The sequence below is a fragment of the Tasmannia lanceolata genome, unplaced genomic scaffold (assembly GCF_043159265.1).
Source record: "Tasmannia lanceolata isolate RefF3 unplaced genomic scaffold, GAP_Taslan_0.1 ptg000037l, whole genome shotgun sequence".
Lineage (NCBI taxonomy): Eukaryota > Viridiplantae > Streptophyta > Magnoliopsida > Canellales > Winteraceae > Tasmannia > Tasmannia lanceolata.
This window is the reverse complement of record NW_027518714.1, coordinates 61,477,095-61,496,404: the sequence shown is the minus strand read 5'-3', so window position 1 is coordinate 61,496,404 and position 19,310 is coordinate 61,477,095. Positions and strand designations below refer to the sequence as shown.

At 37.7% G+C, this 19,310-nt stretch overlaps 1 protein-coding gene across 3 annotated transcripts; it reads left to right on the top strand.

Annotated features, from left to right (window-relative positions):
• Positions 1–3,906: 3,906 nt before the first annotated feature.
• LOC143862341 (putative leucine-rich repeat receptor-like protein kinase At5g49770) lies at positions 3,907–13,690 on the top strand. Of its 3 annotated transcripts, none has more exons than XM_077373368.1 (9): positions 3,907–4,866; positions 4,950–5,074; positions 9,096–9,313; positions 9,735–9,970; positions 10,473–10,617; positions 10,708–10,779; positions 11,133–11,178; positions 12,576–12,711; positions 13,221–13,690. In XM_077373368.1, exons 3-9 carry the CDS (start codon positions 9,163–9,165, stop codon positions 13,482–13,484), a joined length of 1,050 nt encoding a protein of 349 aa, XP_077229483.1. In that variant the 5' UTR covers positions 3,907–4,866; positions 4,950–5,074; positions 9,096–9,162; the 3' UTR covers positions 13,485–13,690. The 3 variants fall into 3 exon arrangements, with proteins under 3 accessions (XP_077229483.1, XP_077229480.1, XP_077229481.1); XM_077373365.1 differs by having other exon boundaries at positions 3,917–4,866; positions 10,992–11,178; XM_077373366.1 differs by having other exon boundaries at positions 3,927–4,866; positions 10,491–10,617; positions 10,992–11,178.
• The last annotated feature ends 5,620 nt before the right edge of the window (positions 13,691–19,310 follow it).

Sequence of the window (19,310 nt, the reverse complement as noted above, 5' to 3'; positions counted from 1 at the left end):
ATCAATTTAGTCTCTCCCCTAACCAATATGATCAATGTAGTCTCTCTTTCTCTTCACCTGACCTGTATCACTCAAATTTCTCATTTGTTATTAGAGAAAACGGTTCCTACACATGTGTGTAGATAAGTTATCTACACACTAGCTTAAAATACAGTGGGGGCCACATTATTTGGGTGATCCAAACCATTCATTTTTAAGGCCCTCACATAGATAGGGTGTCCACAAAAAATCAGATCCATAGGATCATCCTAACCATTCGAACTGTGGAGGCAAAAAATGGACTAATTTGTGAAGGTTTAAAGACATCTATTTTACCTCCACAAAATCGTAGGGTTGGGATGATCCTATGGATCTGATTTTTTGTAGACACCCTATCTATGTGAAGGTCTTTAAAATGGATGGCTTGGATCACCCAAACAATGTGGGCCCCCACTGTATTTTAAGCTAGTGTGTAGAGAACTCTCTACACATATGTGTAGGAACCGTTTTCTCTTGTTATTAATTACTAACATTTCGTGCCAATGCTATGCATGGGCATGGCTGTAAAATGGTGGGCCCCACCCTAAAGTATAGATATCTGTGGAGACGGTGGGCTCCTCCCATCAAACTTGAGGTGTAAAATGGTAGGCCCCATCCCATAAAAACATGAGGTGTAAATTGAAGGCCCCATCCCATAAAAACATGAGGTGTAAATTGAAGGCCCCATCCCTATCAATAACATTTGTTGTAAAATGGCGGGCCCCACCCTATGCATGGGCAGTGGGGAGATGTGAACCCATCACAACAAAACATGAGGTGTAAAACGGTCAGGCCCACCCATGCTATGCATAATTATAAAATATTGGGCCCCACCCCACCTCAACATGAGGTGAGAGAGGGAGAGAGACGCCGGAAAAGATTCCTCAAAATTAGAGACTTTTCCAATAAAAATATTTATTTGGAAAAGAAACGAATCATAAACTAAAGAAACAGGGTTAGTATATATTACAGGAGGAATTCTAGACTGAAGGGAGCCCTTGCAAAAAAGAGGTGAAAGGGCTCTCCCATTGGCTGCACATCACCATCATGCATTAATAACTGCCGAAAAGTCAAACATGATGGTGATTTGCAGCCAATGGGGGAGCCCTTTCACTACTTTTTTGCAAGGGCTCCCTTCAGTTTAGACTTCCTCATATTATAGATAGATAATTTGATTATATACATTCTTTATGTCCAGTATAACCACTTTTCAGTATTTTTTTATAGCGGTATTAGTAGATAAGTATATAATTTGCTAGGAACGGTTCATTATAGTCATTGTAGTACAATATCTTGTGCCCATTAACACATAGTGGGTCCCACCTATTATTAATCCTAACCTTGCACTTGATTCGCATTTTTCTTTGGATTCTTCTGTAGCCTCAAATTTATGCTAATCACTCCATTCTTACATTTAATAATGTGTTTTTTGTTTTTTGGTAATCGAACATAGATGTCTAAAAACAATTACAAGCAAATACTTCACATTCAACAACATAAAATGCACATTATTCCCATGTTATGCTCATCGCTACATTCTAACATTTAACAATGTATAGTATTATAGCGATGATAGATACAAGGGAGCCCTTGCATAAAGATCAGCTGAAGTGGCCCTTCATTGGATCCACGTCATTTTCAGTTACATTTTAAAATTGATGATGTGGATCCAGTCATGAGCCCTTTTGCGGCCCTTTATGCAAGGGCTCCCTTGTATCTATCATTCCTCATAGTAATTATTATTGCTATTTTTTTGTCATTGAACATGGACGGCTAAAAACTCTATATATACAAAAGCAATAATTCGCATTCAACAACATAAAATGCACATTATTCCAATGTTACAAATACATAATCTCCTCAGGATGATCCTAACCCTCGGATATCTACAGATAGGTACAGTTCAACATATCAAGATCATCCTATGGAGATAATTTCAGAGCACAGCCTATCAATGCCTTGGGGCCAACAAATGAATGGTTAGGATCATTGAACCTTTTGTGGGCCCCGTTTTATTGTTTTAAAAATACTACTACCTATACGAGCACACCATATGAAAACTCTCAAAATCAAAACACAACATGAGTTTTACCCTTTCATTTGAGAAGAGGAAACCATTCCCTTAAAATATGCCACACACCAACTATCATTAAAGAAGGAAACAAAAAAATAAATAAAAGAAGTTTAGCTTCTAACATGAAACCCCCACCAACTAATCCTTAATCTACTATACACCTGAAACAGTAACGTGCTGACCCATTATAGTCCAGTATTTTATATCGTATAGACCTTTATTTTTTTTAAAGTATTGTATGGCCCACTTCATAGGATGATCCAAACCGTTCAAACATAAATAGGTTGTGTACGGAAGATCAATTCCCTAAGATGAACGGTTTGGATCATCCTATGGAAAAGATTCTCGGGGCACAACGGCTGACCAAATGAAAGGTTTGGATATTCCTATGATGTGGACACTACGTTACTCTTTGAAAAATACTACACTATTGGGCCGCACGACATATAAATTCTCTCTTTAGAATTTGGTTTTATTTAAGTGGGATGATAAATTCGCACCCCTTTTAATGTGATTTGAAGTCAAAAAGCGTTAAAGTCTGCCGTAATTCATGGTTATAAGGGGTGTGAATTATCCTACAAGGGGTGCGAATTTATATTCTCCCTTATTGTTTAACAATAGTGAGCATCTAACCGTACAATGAATATCTTGGACGGTTGAGACTGCAGTGCAATGGCCAATCCATAATGGGTCCCACAATTTGAAGATTAGCCTTCACACGTGCCAAAGTGACAGTCTGGCTAGGTCAACACCACTAACATTCTACCAACTGCTCGCCTAAAATGGCTGCATTTTAACCTCTTTTTTTAGTTTATCTTTTTCTTCGTTTTTTCAATAAGAATAATCCATATCCTTTTGCACTTAATGCAGATCACGTCGGAGTTAGGGTGGTCAGGTCGGGTCGGGTGAGCCTTTACTAATAAATGAACTTGAATAAACTCAAACCTCATCCGATTTTATGGTATTCCAGTACAATTATTCCAGTACAATATCAGAATCGTGGGATAGGGAACTATACTATACTAACTATATTAGCTACCTACCTAATTTATTGTAGAAATTTCCGGGATCAATTATTGGACCATGCAAAATAGAAATACTTTTTCTTGGGTAAAGGAACGATTCATTTCCATATCGATCATGATATATGTAATAACTAGGACATCTATTTCAAATGCATATCCGATCATGATATATGTAATAACTAGGACATCTATTTCAAATGCATATCCTGCTTTTGCGCAGCAGGGTTATGAAAATCCACGAGAAGCAACTGGGGGTACTGTATGTGCCAATTGCCATTTAGCTAATAAAGGGTGGGTCAACCAAAATTCACAAAAATTAAATATGAACCACACACTATGAAAGCCTGCTATGGACGATCATGACCGTCAGATTAAAGATTATTGGTGTCAATATGGCACCCTGAACGATCATCGTGGGTGACCCACAACACTAATCCAATCTTGATTGGACAATGAAGAGATGAGGCCAATGTGGGTCCACCACATCTTACCACTGTCTGTTTTTGAACGGTGATGATGATGTCTTACCAACAACATTGGCTTCTAGTCATGTGGTTGTTTCACATCAGATGTTCCCACAAATGTTAGGGTCAAAAAAAAAAAAAAAAAAATTTGTTAGCGTCATAAATGTCCACAAATTGGGTGAAATTCGTCTAATGTCATCTTGGTGTGGAACTTCTATTGTTTTTTTATAGTGTTTTAATCATGAATAGAAAAGAATCCAATCAAAATACATGTCTTTCAATATTAAAAAAAACTGAGAAATTCCACCTGAGAGATGAAAACCAAAGATGAGAGATGAAAACCAAAGATGAGAGAAAAAACATAGTAGCCGTTATTTTCTTTTGATTTTTCGGTTGGAGCAACGTCAATACAGCCTGGATGCTTACACTAACAACCCCACAGCTTTGAATACAAGATACTCTTTAAAAAAAATTTCCTGTTTTTGGGCTCTCTTGTATACCTTTTTTTTTTTTTTCTTTTCTTTGGACTGGTATGGCCCAACATGCCCAAGACAGGACAGGGATGAAAGAAAGCCCCCAAAAACCTCCAAGTTGCAGTATCAAACAACCCCTTAAAACTGCTTTACAACCCACAAAAACAAAAACCCATCTCACTCCTCTCTCTCTTTCTCTATACCCTGCAATACCCTAGTCGATTTTGTTCCCTTTTCATTTTCAATTATATGGGTTTTGTTTGAAACATGGAAAGAAGAAAAGGGTTTCTTTTTTTTTCGTTTTGTTTTGCTATTACAGGTTTGAAATTGGAATGTTGATTTAGTTTTTATACCCTGATTGTGTCGGCATGAGGTCACTATCTGTCGGCATTGTCGGTATTCAGACGATGATGCTGAGAAGGGATTTGGATTAGAATATTTGAATTATAGTGAAGGTAACTCTTGAGTAAGCTGTTGACAGTAAGCAGTTGGAAGGTCAGTTTTGGTGTTGGTGAATTGGGATTTTTTCGATTGGATTTTTGCGACCCGAATTTGGTTGGTAGTGGGTGAACTATTTTGGATGCCAAGTCCCATTTTGTCATCTCGGTAGTTCTCAATTTTCTGATTGATCCACCAAGGAAGGATTTGAAATGGGAATATGGGTGAATTTGATTTTTTTTTTTCAAACAGATGTGTGGGAAAATGTAATTGAACCAATCAATTGATCGGCGAATGAACCGAATCGAAATCATTGAGCAGTTGATAAGCATCTAGAGGATCAGTTTAGTGTTGGGGATTTGGAATTGTCTTTGGTAAGTTTTTTGCTTATCAGTCCTATGAACCCACACCTTTGTCTGCGTATTCATTGTTTTTTTATCGGTTTGAGCTCTTTTAGGATCTGCCAAAGAAGATTTGAGATGTGGGTATGTATAAAACTTGATCAATTCAATTGGTGATTGGCGAATGAAGCGAAGCTTTCTTAAGATCGTGCTGCAATCTATGTGTGGGAAACAATTGAAGGTATGGAATTTGCTTCTCTATTTTGAAAAAAAAAGAAGTATTAGGACTAGAGAAAACAAAACATGAAAATATTAATTGCATGATTCTTTGTAGGCATTAGTTGGGGAATATATGCCAGGATCTCAGATTTAGATAAACAAATGCTGAATTTCTTAGTAGTTTTATTTATTTTGAAACCCAACCAGAAAAACTAAAAATGCACTATCTGTCAATCCCCATTTTGGAGTATCAATAGGGAGACGCAATTAGAAGTACTTAAACGAAACATATGCTACTGATTGAGCTTCCATCATGGTAGAATTTTCATTGTCCTGTAATACGCTTCCATGAATGTTGAATCAAGACGGCATTGGCACTGAGTCACTGATTTTCCAATGCTTGTTTGGTTTCTGAAGACTGTTAGTCGAATGTATAACCTTGTGAATTGTGAAGATAAGTTTGCAGCCGTGATATTTTTTAATATGAATGGCTGGAGCATGAACCAAATATCAGTTCTGTTCTACCAATTACTCATTAGTTTAATCATAAAGGAGTGGTTAATTTTATTTGCAGGTGGAATTAGGTCTGGCAATCTGGATATAAATTTACCTTTCTTCCTAAAAAGTCCCGAATCTTGTTCAATAAAGAGTGCTTTCTTCAGTTATGTTATGTGCTGGAAATCGCCTTGTTTACCGCTGTCAAATCTCCTAATATATATAGGATTACTAAATGTGGTACTTAGGAAGGATTCCAAAATAAGGAAGACTCATTTTTGGTTTTCATCTTATCTTAGAAAACAAAAGCAAGATACATTTACTCTTGAGAGAGCCGGAGGCTAAAAAAGGGAGAAAAACATCTTTCTCCTCTTGAGGTGTGAGCTTGAGAGAGAGAGAGAGAGAGAGAGAGAGAGAGAGAGGACTCTCCTATGGGTTTTCTTGTTTTTTCTTTTGAGTTTTTCTTGGGTTACTCTCGGGTACGATCTTAGTCGAGAGGGCAAGGGAAAGGGTTGCGGTTTGCAGATTAAGGCCGTTTTAATCCTTGTAATTTTGTTTTCTCATAGTGGAAGATCGTGTTCTCACCCATGTATGTAGGCATCTTTGCCGAACCACATAACATCTTGGTCTTCATCTTGTGGTTTGTATTTATTTCTACTTATCCATTTATTTGTGCAAGATCATATCAGATTTTCCCAGCGGATTTTCTCAACGTTGCGAAATATTTTATTATGAGTTTGTTATTACAACAAATATCAGTTCTGTTCTACCAATTACTCATTAGTTTAATCATAAAGGAGTGGTTAATTTTATTTGCAGGTGGAATTAGGTCTGGCAATCTGGATATAAATTTACCTTTCTTCCTAAAAAGTCCCGAATCTTGTTCAATAAAGAGTGCTTTCTTCAGTTATGTTATGTGCTGGAAATCGTCTTGTTTACCACTGTCAAATCTCCTAATATATATAGGATTACTAAATGTGGTACTTAGGAAGGATTCCAAAATAAGGAAGACTCATTTTTGGTTTTCATCTTATCTTAGAAAACAAAAGCAAGATACATTTACTCTTGAGAGAGCCGGAGGCTAAAAAAGGGAGAAAAACATCTTTCTCCTCTTGAGGTGTGAGCTTGAGAGAGAGAGAGAGAGAGAGAGAGAGAGAGAGAGAGGACTCTCCTATGGGTTTTCTTGTTTTTTCTTTTGGGTTTTTCTTGGGTTACTCTCGGGTACGATCTTAGTCGAGAGGGCAAGGGAAAGGGTTGTGGTTTGCAGATTAAGGCCGTTTTAATCCTTGTAATTTTGTTTTCTCATAGTGGAAGATCGTGTTCTCACCCATGTATGTAGGCATCTTTGCCGAACCACATAACATCTTGGTGTTCATCTTGTGGTTTGTATTTATTTCTACTTATCCATTTATTTGTGCACGATCATATTAGATTTTCCCAGCGGATTTTCTCAACGTTGCGAAATATTTTATTATGAGTTTGTTATTACAACAAATATCAGTTCTGTTCTACCAATTACTCATTAGTTTAATCATAAAGGAGTGGTTAATTTTATTTGCAGGTGGAATTAGGTCTGGCAATCTGGATATAAATTTACCTTTCTTCCTAAAAAGTCCCGAATCTTGTTCAATAAAGAGTGCTTTCTTCAGTTATGTTATGTGCTGGAAATCGTCTTGTTTACCACTGTCAAATCTCCTAATATATATAGGATTACTAAATGTGGTACTTAGGAAGGATTCCAAATAAGGAAGACTCATTTTTGGTTTTCATCTTATCTTAGAAAACAAAAGCAAGATACATTTACTCTTGAGAGAGCCGGAGGCTAAAAAAGGGAGAAAAACATCTTTCTCCTCTTGAGGTGTGAGCTTGAGAGAGAGAGAGAGAGAGAGAGAGAGAGAGAGAGAGAGAGAGAGAGAGAGAGAGAGAGAGGACTCTCCTATGGGTTTTCTTGTTTTTTCTTTTGGGTTTTTCTTGGGTTACTCTCGGGTACGATCTTAGTCGAGAGGGCAAGGGAAAGGGTTGCGGTTTGCAGATTAAGGCCGTTTTAATCCTTGTAATTTTGTTTTCTCATAGTGGAAGATCGTGTTCTCACCCATGTATGTAGGCATCTTTGCCGAACCACATAACATCTTGGTGTTCATCTTGTGGTTTGTATTTATTTCTACTTATCCATTTATTTGTGCACGATCATATTAGATTTTCCCAGCGGATTTTCTCAACGTTGCGAAATATTTTATTATGAGTTTGTTATTACAACAAATATCAGTTCTGTTCTACCAATTACTCATTAGTTTAATCATAAAGGAGTGGTTAATTTTATTTGCAGGTGGAATTAGGTCTGGCAATCTGGATATAAATTTACCTTTCTTCCTAAAAAGTCCCGAATCTTGTTCAATAAAGAGTGCTTTCTTCAGTTATGTTATGTGCTGGAAATCGTCTTGTTTACCACTGTCAAATCTCCTAATATATATAGGATTACTAAATGTGGTACTTAGGAAGGATTCCAAATAAGGAACACTCATTTTTGGTTTTCATCTTATCTTAGAAAACAAAAGCAAGATACATTTACTCTTGAGAGAGCCGGAGGCTAAAAAAGGGAGAAAAACATCTTTCTCCTCTTGAGGTGTGAGCTTGAGAGAGAGAGAGAGGACTCTCCTGTGGGTTTTCTTGTTTTTTCTTTTGGGTTTTTCTTGGGTTACTCTCAGGTACGATCTTAGTCGAGAGGGCAAGGGAAAGGGTTGCGGTTTGCAGATTAAGGCCGTTTTAATCCTTGTAATTTTGTTTTCTCATAGTGGAAGATCGTGTTCTCACCCATGTATGTAGGCATCTTTGCCGAACCACATACTCTCGGGTACGATCTTAGTCGAGAGGGCAAGGGAAAGGGTTGCGGTTTGCAGATTAAGGCCGTTTTAATCCTTGTAATTTTGTTTTCTCATAGTGGAAGATTGTGTTCTCACCCATGTATGTAGGCATCTTTGCCGAACCACATACTCTCGGGTACGATCTTAGTCGAGAGGGCAAGGGAAAGGGTTGCGGTTTGCAGATTAAGGCCGTTTTAATCCTTGTAATTTTGTTTTCTCATAGTGGAAGATCGTGTTCTCACCCATGTATGTAGGTATCTTTGCCGAACCACATAACATCTTGGTGTTCATCTTGTGGTTTGTATTTATTTCTACTTATCCATTTGTTTGTGCACGATCAGATCAGATTTTCCCAGCGGATTTTCTCAAAGTTGCGAAATATTTTATTATGAGTTTGTTATTACAACAATGTTAATTTCAGAGAACCTATAAACCACATCTCCCCCTCTCTCCCCCCCCCACCCCACCCACCCACCCATACACACACACACACACCCCCCACAACCAGCTGTGATGTTCCAGTTATACTATCTCATCATCTGTTTGAAATCATAAAGCGTGATGCTGTTGCTTCTTCATAGCTGTTCTTGTATGCATTACATCCTTCTGTCGTCTATGATTTATCTTCTGTTCTGTGTTTTTAGTCGGTGATTCTGTTGGCATTGAATCATGTCCTTTATACTTCAGGGTCGATGTTTAGGAACATACACCCTTGGACTCCCATTCTGCATCACTGAAGTGGAGCCTGTACCAAATGTCAAGTTCTCTTGCAGCCATAATTGGAGGTGCTGCAGGAGCTATCACATTGCTGGGAATAATAGTTCTGTCTATATGGTTTTGCCTATTTCGTAACAGGAGCATTTCAAGAAATTCCGAGAATGGTTCATCCGACCCATCTCTTCAAGGTGAGGATACTTTCCTTAGGGCAACGTTTGCTACCATGAATTTTTTTTTCATGATAAACTGGTGTCTCCAAGTGGTGAGAGAGGGGTAGGGTAGATGAAGTGGCTAAAACTCAGGAAACAAAAATCAGGAAACTATATCTCCAAGTGGTGAGAAGTGGCTAAAAATCAGGAAACAAAAAACTTTACTCCAAATGGGATCAATTTTTCCTGATTTTTAGCCACTTCTCACCCTCATCTCAATCGTGCCCTCTCAAATCTCCCCTTCTCCCATGCTCCTTAAACCTCTCTCACCACTTGGAGACACTAATTTATCATGAAAAAAAATTCCTGGCTGGCAGACATGGCCTTAAGAGTGTATGAAATTCAGGAGGACTCTGTGTCTTGAGAAACTAATGGTTGTGATTTTCATGAAAATTTGCAGCGGGACGAAATGTTGGCACTGAACTATCTCTAAGGGGAGGTGTCCCTTCACCCAACCCACTTGAGGCCAGGTATTTTATGCTGGAAGATATAAGCTTGGCTACAAAGAATTTCAGTGATATCAATCTGATTGGAGTAGGAAAATTTGGAGAAGTGTACAAGGCTTTACTTAATGATGGAGTGATTGTGGCTATTAAAAAACGCTTCGCTGCACCTAGTCAGGAATTTATCAAAGAGGTAACATCGCCTTTATGCTGCAAATTATCATTAAATTAATTCAAATTACTTTCTTTGGGTACCACAAATCTATCATGGAACCAATGGGCATGTGCATGCTTACATCCTTGTATATGCATGAATTGAATTCACATACAATGTATATAAGGCATGAGAAAGAAGCAACGCTTTAACCCCAACATGGTTAAAAAATGTATGTTACAGATGAATGAGTTAAAGAAGTGGCATGGGTTATCGATATATGAAAAATCTGTTAAATTGTTTATCTAAATTTTTATAACTTTTCTATGAGCCTTGATGAATTTTGTTTTCTGTATTTCTTTTTAGTCTTCTCATATATTTGATTTGGATTGTGTGCTGATTAATAACTATGTAGCTAAACCTGATGACACAGTATAAATGATTCCCACAAACATGAGCCTTGATGAATTTTTGGGTAAACCTAATTATTTAGGAGATACCCTACCTCAATTACATCTTTTGTATAAACTTAATTATTTAGGTCAAGATTTCCTATCAGGTATTCTATCTCTCTTCTATTCGGCATCGGCATGTTGTGAGTCTTCTCGGATACTGCCAAGAAAATGGCCAACAAATGCTTGTTTCCGAGTATATACCCAATGGAAGTGTTTCCAGTCACATATATGGTAATTGTCCATCCATTTATAAATTTTTTACCACTGAATTACAAGTTCTGCACACATTAGTCATAGTGGTTCTTTTTTTTTCTTTTCAAGGTGCAAGTCAGCTCTCCGGTGAAAAACTCGAATTCAAGAATAGGCTTTCAATAGCTCTCGGAGCAGCGACAGGTGATCATACGCAAAATCAGCATTGGTAGTTTCCTGGAATTGATTTTTCTTTAGATAAGATATGTGAAGATCTATAATGGGGCTACCATCCCTCAGTTCTAAAAAGACTTTAGGTTTTTTAGTCTCTTCTTCCTGGATGTAAAAGGGCTCAAAGCAATGCTCTCTGCCTCTTCTTACACTGGTTTTATGTTTCGTTTTTCTTTATTATGTAGGTTTGGCTCACTTGCATGCTCTTAACCCTCCTCTGTTACATAAGGATTTCAGAACAGCAAATGTCCTTGTAGATGAAAACTTCATAGCTAAAGTCGCAGATGCCGGACTCAAAAATTTACTTGCTAGAATTGATACTGCAGGTCCATCTTTTCAAATGGTGGATGATGATATTTTCCTTGACCCAGAGTAATTTTCACATTCTTGGAACTCTTTTAAGAATTTTCTTCCATTTCACGAGAAGAAAGGATAAGCTTTTTTTCATGAAATGGCAACATTAGTTCTCTCTCTCTTTTTTGAATGGTAACATTTTTTTTGAATGGTAACATTAGTTCTCTATTATCCAATATGATGCCTACAATCAAGGTTTGGAAATTTGGAACCAGATTAGAGACTTGTTTGGAACTTGTTAAGTTCGAATTTTGACTTGGTCCTGACTTCGACCTGCCTCAGACCTGCTGACATTGATTAACTAAAAGCATTATAAAAATATGATGAACACACAAAGTATATAATATTAAGTATGCTTTAGATTATGTGGTAATATGCTGTTTAGAGCATATTATCAGATTATGTTTTGTAATTATGCTTGGAACTAGATTAGAGACTTGTTTGGAACTTAAGTCGTGACCTAGTCATGACTTCTGCCTGCCTCAGACCTGCTAACACAGATTAACTAAAAACATCATAAAAAATACTATGAACACAAAGTGTATAATATTAAGTATGCTTCAGGTATCTTTTGTAATTATGCTTGGATACTGTAATATTTTGACATGATTTTTCATATAAGCTATCCAGTAATCATTTTCCTTTGTTTTTTTTTTTTAAATCGAATCATTTTCCTTTGTATTTATGGGATGTTAATTGCATAACATATATACAAATTTATAGGTTCACTGAAAAATATTATATAAAAACCATATTAAACTTTTGATATTTTAAGTATCACACTTTAGTGTAAATTATATGATTTGGACAAGTTGAGTTCAGATTGAGTTTGGATCAAGGTTTTAAATTTCGACTGAAATCCGAAATTTCGGGTTTTGGTCGAGAACGAAATCGAAATTGGTTAAATTCGAAATGTTACAAAATTTCAATGAAATTTCGTTTTCCCCGAAATTTAAGGGATATCTCGAAAAAATCCTTTTTTTATTTATTAGTTAATGTTATCCTGAAATTTCTGTAATTTCGACGAAATTTTCTATGGGATAAAAAATTACCTAAACAGATTTCGATTGATTTCGAACTGGCGAAATTTCGGTTTCGGTGAGGACCGAAATGCATTCCGAAACCGAAATTTAAAACCTTGGTTTGGATCAAGTCATGAGTCATGACAAGACTCAGCAAAGTTCATCAGCTCAGTATAACAAGCCATGTGTGTTCTGTAACTTCTGTTTACGATGACAATATACCATTACCACCTATGTTTCCATCATAATGTACATCTCATGTGGGATCCCTGCCAACAAACCCTCTTACTGTAATTGCACTTGTTTGTTTGTTTTTCTTCTTTTTTTTCATTTTTTGAATGGTAATTGCACTTGTTCTGATCTGTTCCTTACATATCTTCGTTACTGTTGTAGGGTCAGAGACTTTGGTGGCAGATTCTCAGAAAAAAGTGATGTTTATAGCTTTGGGGTGTTTCTTTTGGAGCTAGTAAGTGGACGAGAAGCTTCAAGATCACAAATTTCAGAATCTGACCAAAGCGTGGTCGAATGGGTATTGAATATTCTTTTATACTATGCTGACACATGCAATTAGGAATATTCTATTAGAATAGTTGTTTTCTGCATAGGTAAATCCATTTGAGTGGTTCTTTATGCAGTTGAGGTCACAAGCCAAAAAATTAACCTATTCTGTCTTTCTAATTGAGGATGTTTGGAATAGAAGTGGACACCTAGCCATAGATTTATCATTTTAAGACTCTGATCTGTTTTAAGGATCACCTTGTAGGGGCCAAATCTATAACTAAGTTTTCCATTTTATAATTTTACTTACTGGCACACTTGAACAGGCATGTTGGAGACACATCGACATACATTATAGGAAACCTCGACATATCATTGGAATATATCAATGAATCTAAAAATTATAGACATTTATATTTATTCATTTCTACAAATAATGTTTAGAACTTTAGATTCTTTACGAGATACTATTGTTGAGCAGTTTTATATTCTTGAAGTGATTACCTGAACGAAACCATTTTCCTGGCTGCTCTTGTAAAGGTGCAAAACTATCGGGACACAAGTGACATTTCTGTGATCGTCGATCGTAGATTAGGCACCAGTTTCACGACCGAAGGCATGAAAGAGTTCATACAGCTGACAGCCCAGTGTGTGAACCCATCAAGTGAAAGACGCCCTGCCATGAATTACGTGGTCTCAGAACTTGATCGTATACGTGAGAAAGAAATGAGTTTGACAACGGTCATGGGCGAAGGCACCCCAACTGTGACTCTTGGAAGCCATCTATTTACAGCATTAAGATGAGTGAGGATCTTGCTTTTTCTTGAGTTCTTTCTTTGTGCATGAATTTTTTGTCCTGTAGAGCAGAGATTCAGCTGCTTCGTAAGTGTATAAAGAACCTACCATATTTTTTCATTTTTTCCTCATTACTGTATGAAAAAACATGTTGTATAGTAGTATTTTTTGGGAATATATGATTGGAAGATTGGTGGGGGTGTTTGTTTGAAATACATACATGGATATTTTATTAAATCTATACGCATTGCATCCAAGAGTTAAAAACTCTAAACACAGTTAAGCTCTTGAGTCTTGACTAAAGTCTTTTGAGTTCAAAAGCCTAGGGTGTGATCTGATTTTTTAAGTATAATCCTGAAAGTTTCCTGGTATGAGTGTTTTGGGATGTTTTTACAGATGGGGAGGCATCCTCTCAACCCCAGATTTAATCATAAATTTGGCTAGTTTTCTCAGTACATACTAAGGGCAGCTGAACAGTCACTTTTCAAAACATAAGAAAAGAAACCACCTTTTATTCATGTTGATTAAGATCAGTTGAGGCTTGAGACTGCATGGAAGAGAATCAACACTGCAGCCCCAGCCTTTCATGTAAGATAGACTGACACTCATACCTCAAGTTATAATCAAGTCTAAAATACATTGAATGATTTCACCTTCCTTCAAGCGTGCATATCAAGGAAAAATGTGATTAAGCATCATGAACATCATCTGCGAGAACAGAGTTATTGGATTCAGAATTTTCAATCACGCGTGGAACATGGTCATTAAAAAAAATGAGTTCCAAAAAACAGCGAAAACACTCTGGATATAATAATTTTTTGATCCCAAAATTTATCAAATCGTTGTTCATCATGTTTATATGAGAGGGTTATGATAGAAATCAAGATAGAAGAGAAAATGGGAAGAAACAAGGAGATCCTCATTAATGGTTATCTGTTAGTTGTTTAAATGGATTTGCATAATCCCCCTTGGAATAATTCTATTAGGGCCAGTTTGGATGCCGAGATGATTCTGATTTGGATTTCTCACATTTGCAGTCCTTTTTGCATTACAATTTGGATCGGATCAAAATTTTGGATTTCTAATTCAGCAGCTGACAGTGAAAAAAAAATCAGATTTCTAAATATGCTGTGGAAATAATAAATTGGAAATCTACGGATCTGGCAGTTTCCTTCACCGTCTTTGCTCCTCAACCTCTTCCTTCCACTAGGAAGTACCCCCTTCCCTCTCCCTCTCTCTCTCTCCCTCAACATGAACTGCCGGATCTATTCATTTTGTATTCAAAACTCAATTCCAAATCCAAATACAAAATGGGAGGTATCCAAACGGGCCCTTAACATCACTACAATTTATATTCCTGTACGCCCCTGCAAACTGACTATTTCTATGTCTCGTGAACAGCTTGTATGTCAAAAGTTTCTCCTCTCTGGTCAAGGCTTTTTTTATTATATCAGCAATTTGATTAATTTTTAGAATCAATCTTCTTTCAATATCTTTATCTTCAGTCTTCTCTTGAACAAAATGGTTATCAACCTGTGTTTTCAGCCATCTTTAGGCATGATCGGTCATCGAAGACTGAATTACTCGATGTTGACTCACTGAGTTTGAATCAAAAGGAGTTACAATGCCAACTTGGCATCAGATGCAAGACAGATAACCACCAACTGGAAATGAGGAGAACATGTGAATCACGGAACCTATGACTTGGCGATTGCCAGAAACCTCCTGCTTCTAGATGCCAGGTTACATGTGTGATCAGTCATGCGAGACCGAACAGTTGGAGGATGACTTAGTTTGACTAGGTCAAGGGGTGACATATTAACCGCGGCTTGAGGGAAGAGGGATAATAAACCACCTGGAAAATGGAGGACGTGTAAATAAGAGAAACTAGTGCGATCAATTACCAAAAAGTTCCCTCTAAGAGAACTTGGGGTGAGGAGTAGTTACCCAAATAAAGCTATATAAGGGCATGTGTGTCTCGAAGGAAGGTGTCCCAGAACCAAATCCAAACATGTTTTAGCATTTTATCCTAGCTTTACTTTCCAGCACTGTTTACTTTTCGTAGTTGTAGCTTATCTCCGGATTAAGGAAGCAATGCATTCTTCTTCCCAGGAGAGTCTTTCTCTTAAATTCAACTATCCCCTTGCTTCTCGTTTGTGTCGTTTTTGACGTCTAGCTTGAATCGAACAGTCCGTCGACCTTGAGAGTCGTTTGTAATCGTTCGCATTTTGCACATGTTGATGTGTCGTTCACATTTTTGCGTGTGTCGACGTCCCCACATTTGGCGTCGCGTCTGTACTAAAAAGGTCATTTCCATTTGTGTGAACGCAAATGAGCCAAAGGAAGAAGTGGCATTCCCTTCTTCTTCTCAGTCGCCTGAAATCCAATCCCAAAGGACGGAAGCATTTCGATTAAGAAAAAAAATGAGCAGTGAGTCAAATTTATCAAATGATATAAATTGTCCTGTCAGCGGCTTGCAAAATGGATGGTAGATGAAGGAAAAAAAACGGGCACTCCCACAAACAAAACATAAGCATTGGTCCAACCCCTTCATTTGGTAAGCCCTCTTAGAGAGGACGTGGTCATAAAATCACACTTTATCATATGATCCCATTTCTCCAATCAATGACCCGCCAAATATAGGAATCAGAATAGGATGCTGATTCCGGCAACACAGCCTTGTGGGAAGCCTTGACACAGAAATAGAATGATCACAAAACCAGACTTAATGAGGACATCCCAATAGTGTGATAACCAGCTTGCAAATGGACGGTTAGAATAAAGATGAGGAATGGATCGGACCCTTCATTTGTTTGGCTCTATTATGGAGATCTCATGACTAAAAAGTCATGCTTAGAATGTTCCAACTGTGCTATCTTGTCATATCAACTTTTGAATGATGCCAACTGTCTGCTAATGGCTCACAAATGGAGCATAGATCACATTCAATGCCCTCAGTTATTCGTCAGGCGTTGTTTGATTGACAATATTTGTTAGGGAAAATTACATTTACACCCCCACCCCCTCCTCCCCCACCCCCAGTTTCTGACACATCCACTTCCATCCCTATAGTTTAAAAAGTGACAAATACACCCCTGTAGTTTCAATTTGTTTAAGGTTTGCCCCCTCAGCTGAAGGTTCGTCCATAGATTGAAGGGTTAGGATGATCCGATAGAGCTGATTTTTTGGGCACACCCTATCTATGTCAGGGCCCATCAAATGAACGCTTTGGATCATCCAAATAATGTGGGCCCACATTATTTGGATGATTTTTTGGTAGTGTTTGGATTCGGGTATGGGCCCACATTATTTGGATGATCCAAAGCGTTCATTTGATGGGTCCTGACATAGATAGGGCGTGCCAAAAAAATCAGCTCCATCGGATCATCCTAACCCTTCAATCTATGGACTAACCTTCAGCTGAGGGGGCAAACCTTAAACAAATTGAAACTACAGGGGTGTATTTGTCACGTTTTAAACTATAGGGGTGGAAGTGGATATGTCAGAAACTAGAGGGGGTGTAAATGTAATTTTCCCTATTTGTTAATGTGGGGCAACAATTGGTAGGGGCCTGGTTGCTCACACGTCTTTCTTTGTATTTTTACATCCTGGATGCCAAGGTTTAATCTTCCATTTCGGAATGCGTTTCGCTCCTCACCCAAACCGAATTTTCGCTGAAATTTCAAATTTTCATTCGAAATTTGATGAAATAAAAAGAGCAATCTTTTATCCGGGCTGAAATTTCAGGCAAATAATAAATAGTAACATTTCGAGCTTATCCAATTTCGATTTCGCTGTCGACCGAAGCTCGAAATTTCGGATTTCGATCGAAATTTAAAACCTTGCTGGATACGCATATTTTCCGTACAAAGAGCTAGTGATATTTGTACAACCGTGTCTTGATCATGACACAGACTCACTTTGTCTTTTCTTTTTTAATTGGTTGCTGATAGCTTTCTGGGAATTGCAATAGCTTTTGATAGCTGGTTAAATAATAAAAGACGAGGTGAGTTTGTGTATCATCAAAACATGGTAGTGCAAATATCAGTAGCTCAAAAAATGCAGGGGTGCAGCTCAGGTCTGTTTTTTTGAATTCAGGTTGTGGTCGGGTTTGAGTTACAGTTAGTTGAATAATAAAGAATAAGGCAAGTTTGTGTTATTATCAAAACATGCTAGTGCAAATATCATTAGTAAAAAAAATGTGAGGGTGCAACTCGGGGCGATTTTTGGAAATTTGGGCTGAGCTTTTACTTTAAAATTAGGTCGGATTCGGGCTGATTACCGTTCATTTTTCAGCAAAAGATCAGCCTGATCCCGACCCAAATTGCACCCTTAAAAATATCGAATAAAACTTGGCTTCAGATCCGTTTGGAGGAAGTTCCTCCAGTCCCCTTGCTAATAGTGTAATAATAGCAAGGGGTGTGGAAATAGAACTTCCTCCAAACTGTTCTGAAGCCAAGTTTTGTTAAAAAATGGTGGGGTGTAGGGCCACTTGCTCGATGATCCAAATATTTATTTTTGGGAATGATATATTTGCCTCCATTTCTTCCTTGTAGAGGGGTGACTCGTGAAGATAATGGTGTGAATATATTATTCCCTTATTTTTAAGCCCTATTACATATGGACAACGGAGTAAAGTCCATTCCCATTGGACAATTCTAACCCTTCAATATCCAATTTGAGGGCACTAAATAGACTATTAGAAAATAATAAACCAGTGGTCTATAGTCTATACCCATCCATAAACCTCGTTTGGATGATTTTTACCATTTAATTTATGGCTATTGATTGGTGGTGTAATGCTTCAAGCAACCTCTTGCTTGACCTAATTACTCTAACAGGAACCTAGCTTTGTGTTTATCAATGGGCCCATCTGCTTTGGTTTTGACCCCATCGACATCCTTTGCTTCCCTTCAGGAAGAGGGACATAGGTACTCGCGCTTGAGAGCACCTGGCGGGTGGGTGCCACCGGGAGTAGCTGCTTTGAGTTGGACCAAACAAAACAAAAACCAAGGAAAGAGAGATAAAGAAAGAGTTAACTCCGGACTCGGTAATCTGAGTTTACGAGAGTTGGGCGCGCATAGAAAAATAGATCAGATGAGGCTTTGAATCAGTAGGCAACGGATAGACCGTTTGAAGGCTGCTAAACGATAGACACGATGATCAGCTTTATCTTTGAAAATCAAGGAGAGGCTACAGAGTACACAAGAGATCGTAGCATCCGTCCTGACACCGGAGATAAGTCCCTCGTCACTCTAAACCACTCAAATATCTTAGCAAACGCTAATGCTCGGTTGGCTATTTTTATCTAAGATGGTTACCTTAGCAATTTGTACTTGCACCCACAAATTAGAGAGTTAGAATTGTCCCATGGAAGTGAATTTTGATGCACGACCCCATAGTTGGCCAATAAATAGCCTCGACTCGTACTTTTCTTATGCATAAGTTGTATAAAAACCAATCAAAATAGAATAGGTCAGGAAGTTAGTTTTCACAGGTCAAGCCACTAGTTCAATTGATCAGGCTTGATCATAGCTTACCTGAAAAAATATGATGTCTACTTTTACGCATCAATAATGAAGCATCAACAATGAATAGAAGGGAAACGGACGGTCTCCTTCTTCATTTGTGTCCCATCCAGGATTATGAGAAATCCAAGATTCTAAAATCTGCGTATCCAAACCGCTCCTTAGTCATGTCCCAAAAGATATCGGATTACAAAAATCAACAAAAGTCTGGCTTTCCTTGGCAGAATCCTAAGCAAGGCCTTCTAGATGAAAGGTCAAATAATTCAGATATTTGCTGACTTTTGCACTAGAGAACGCCCACATAAGC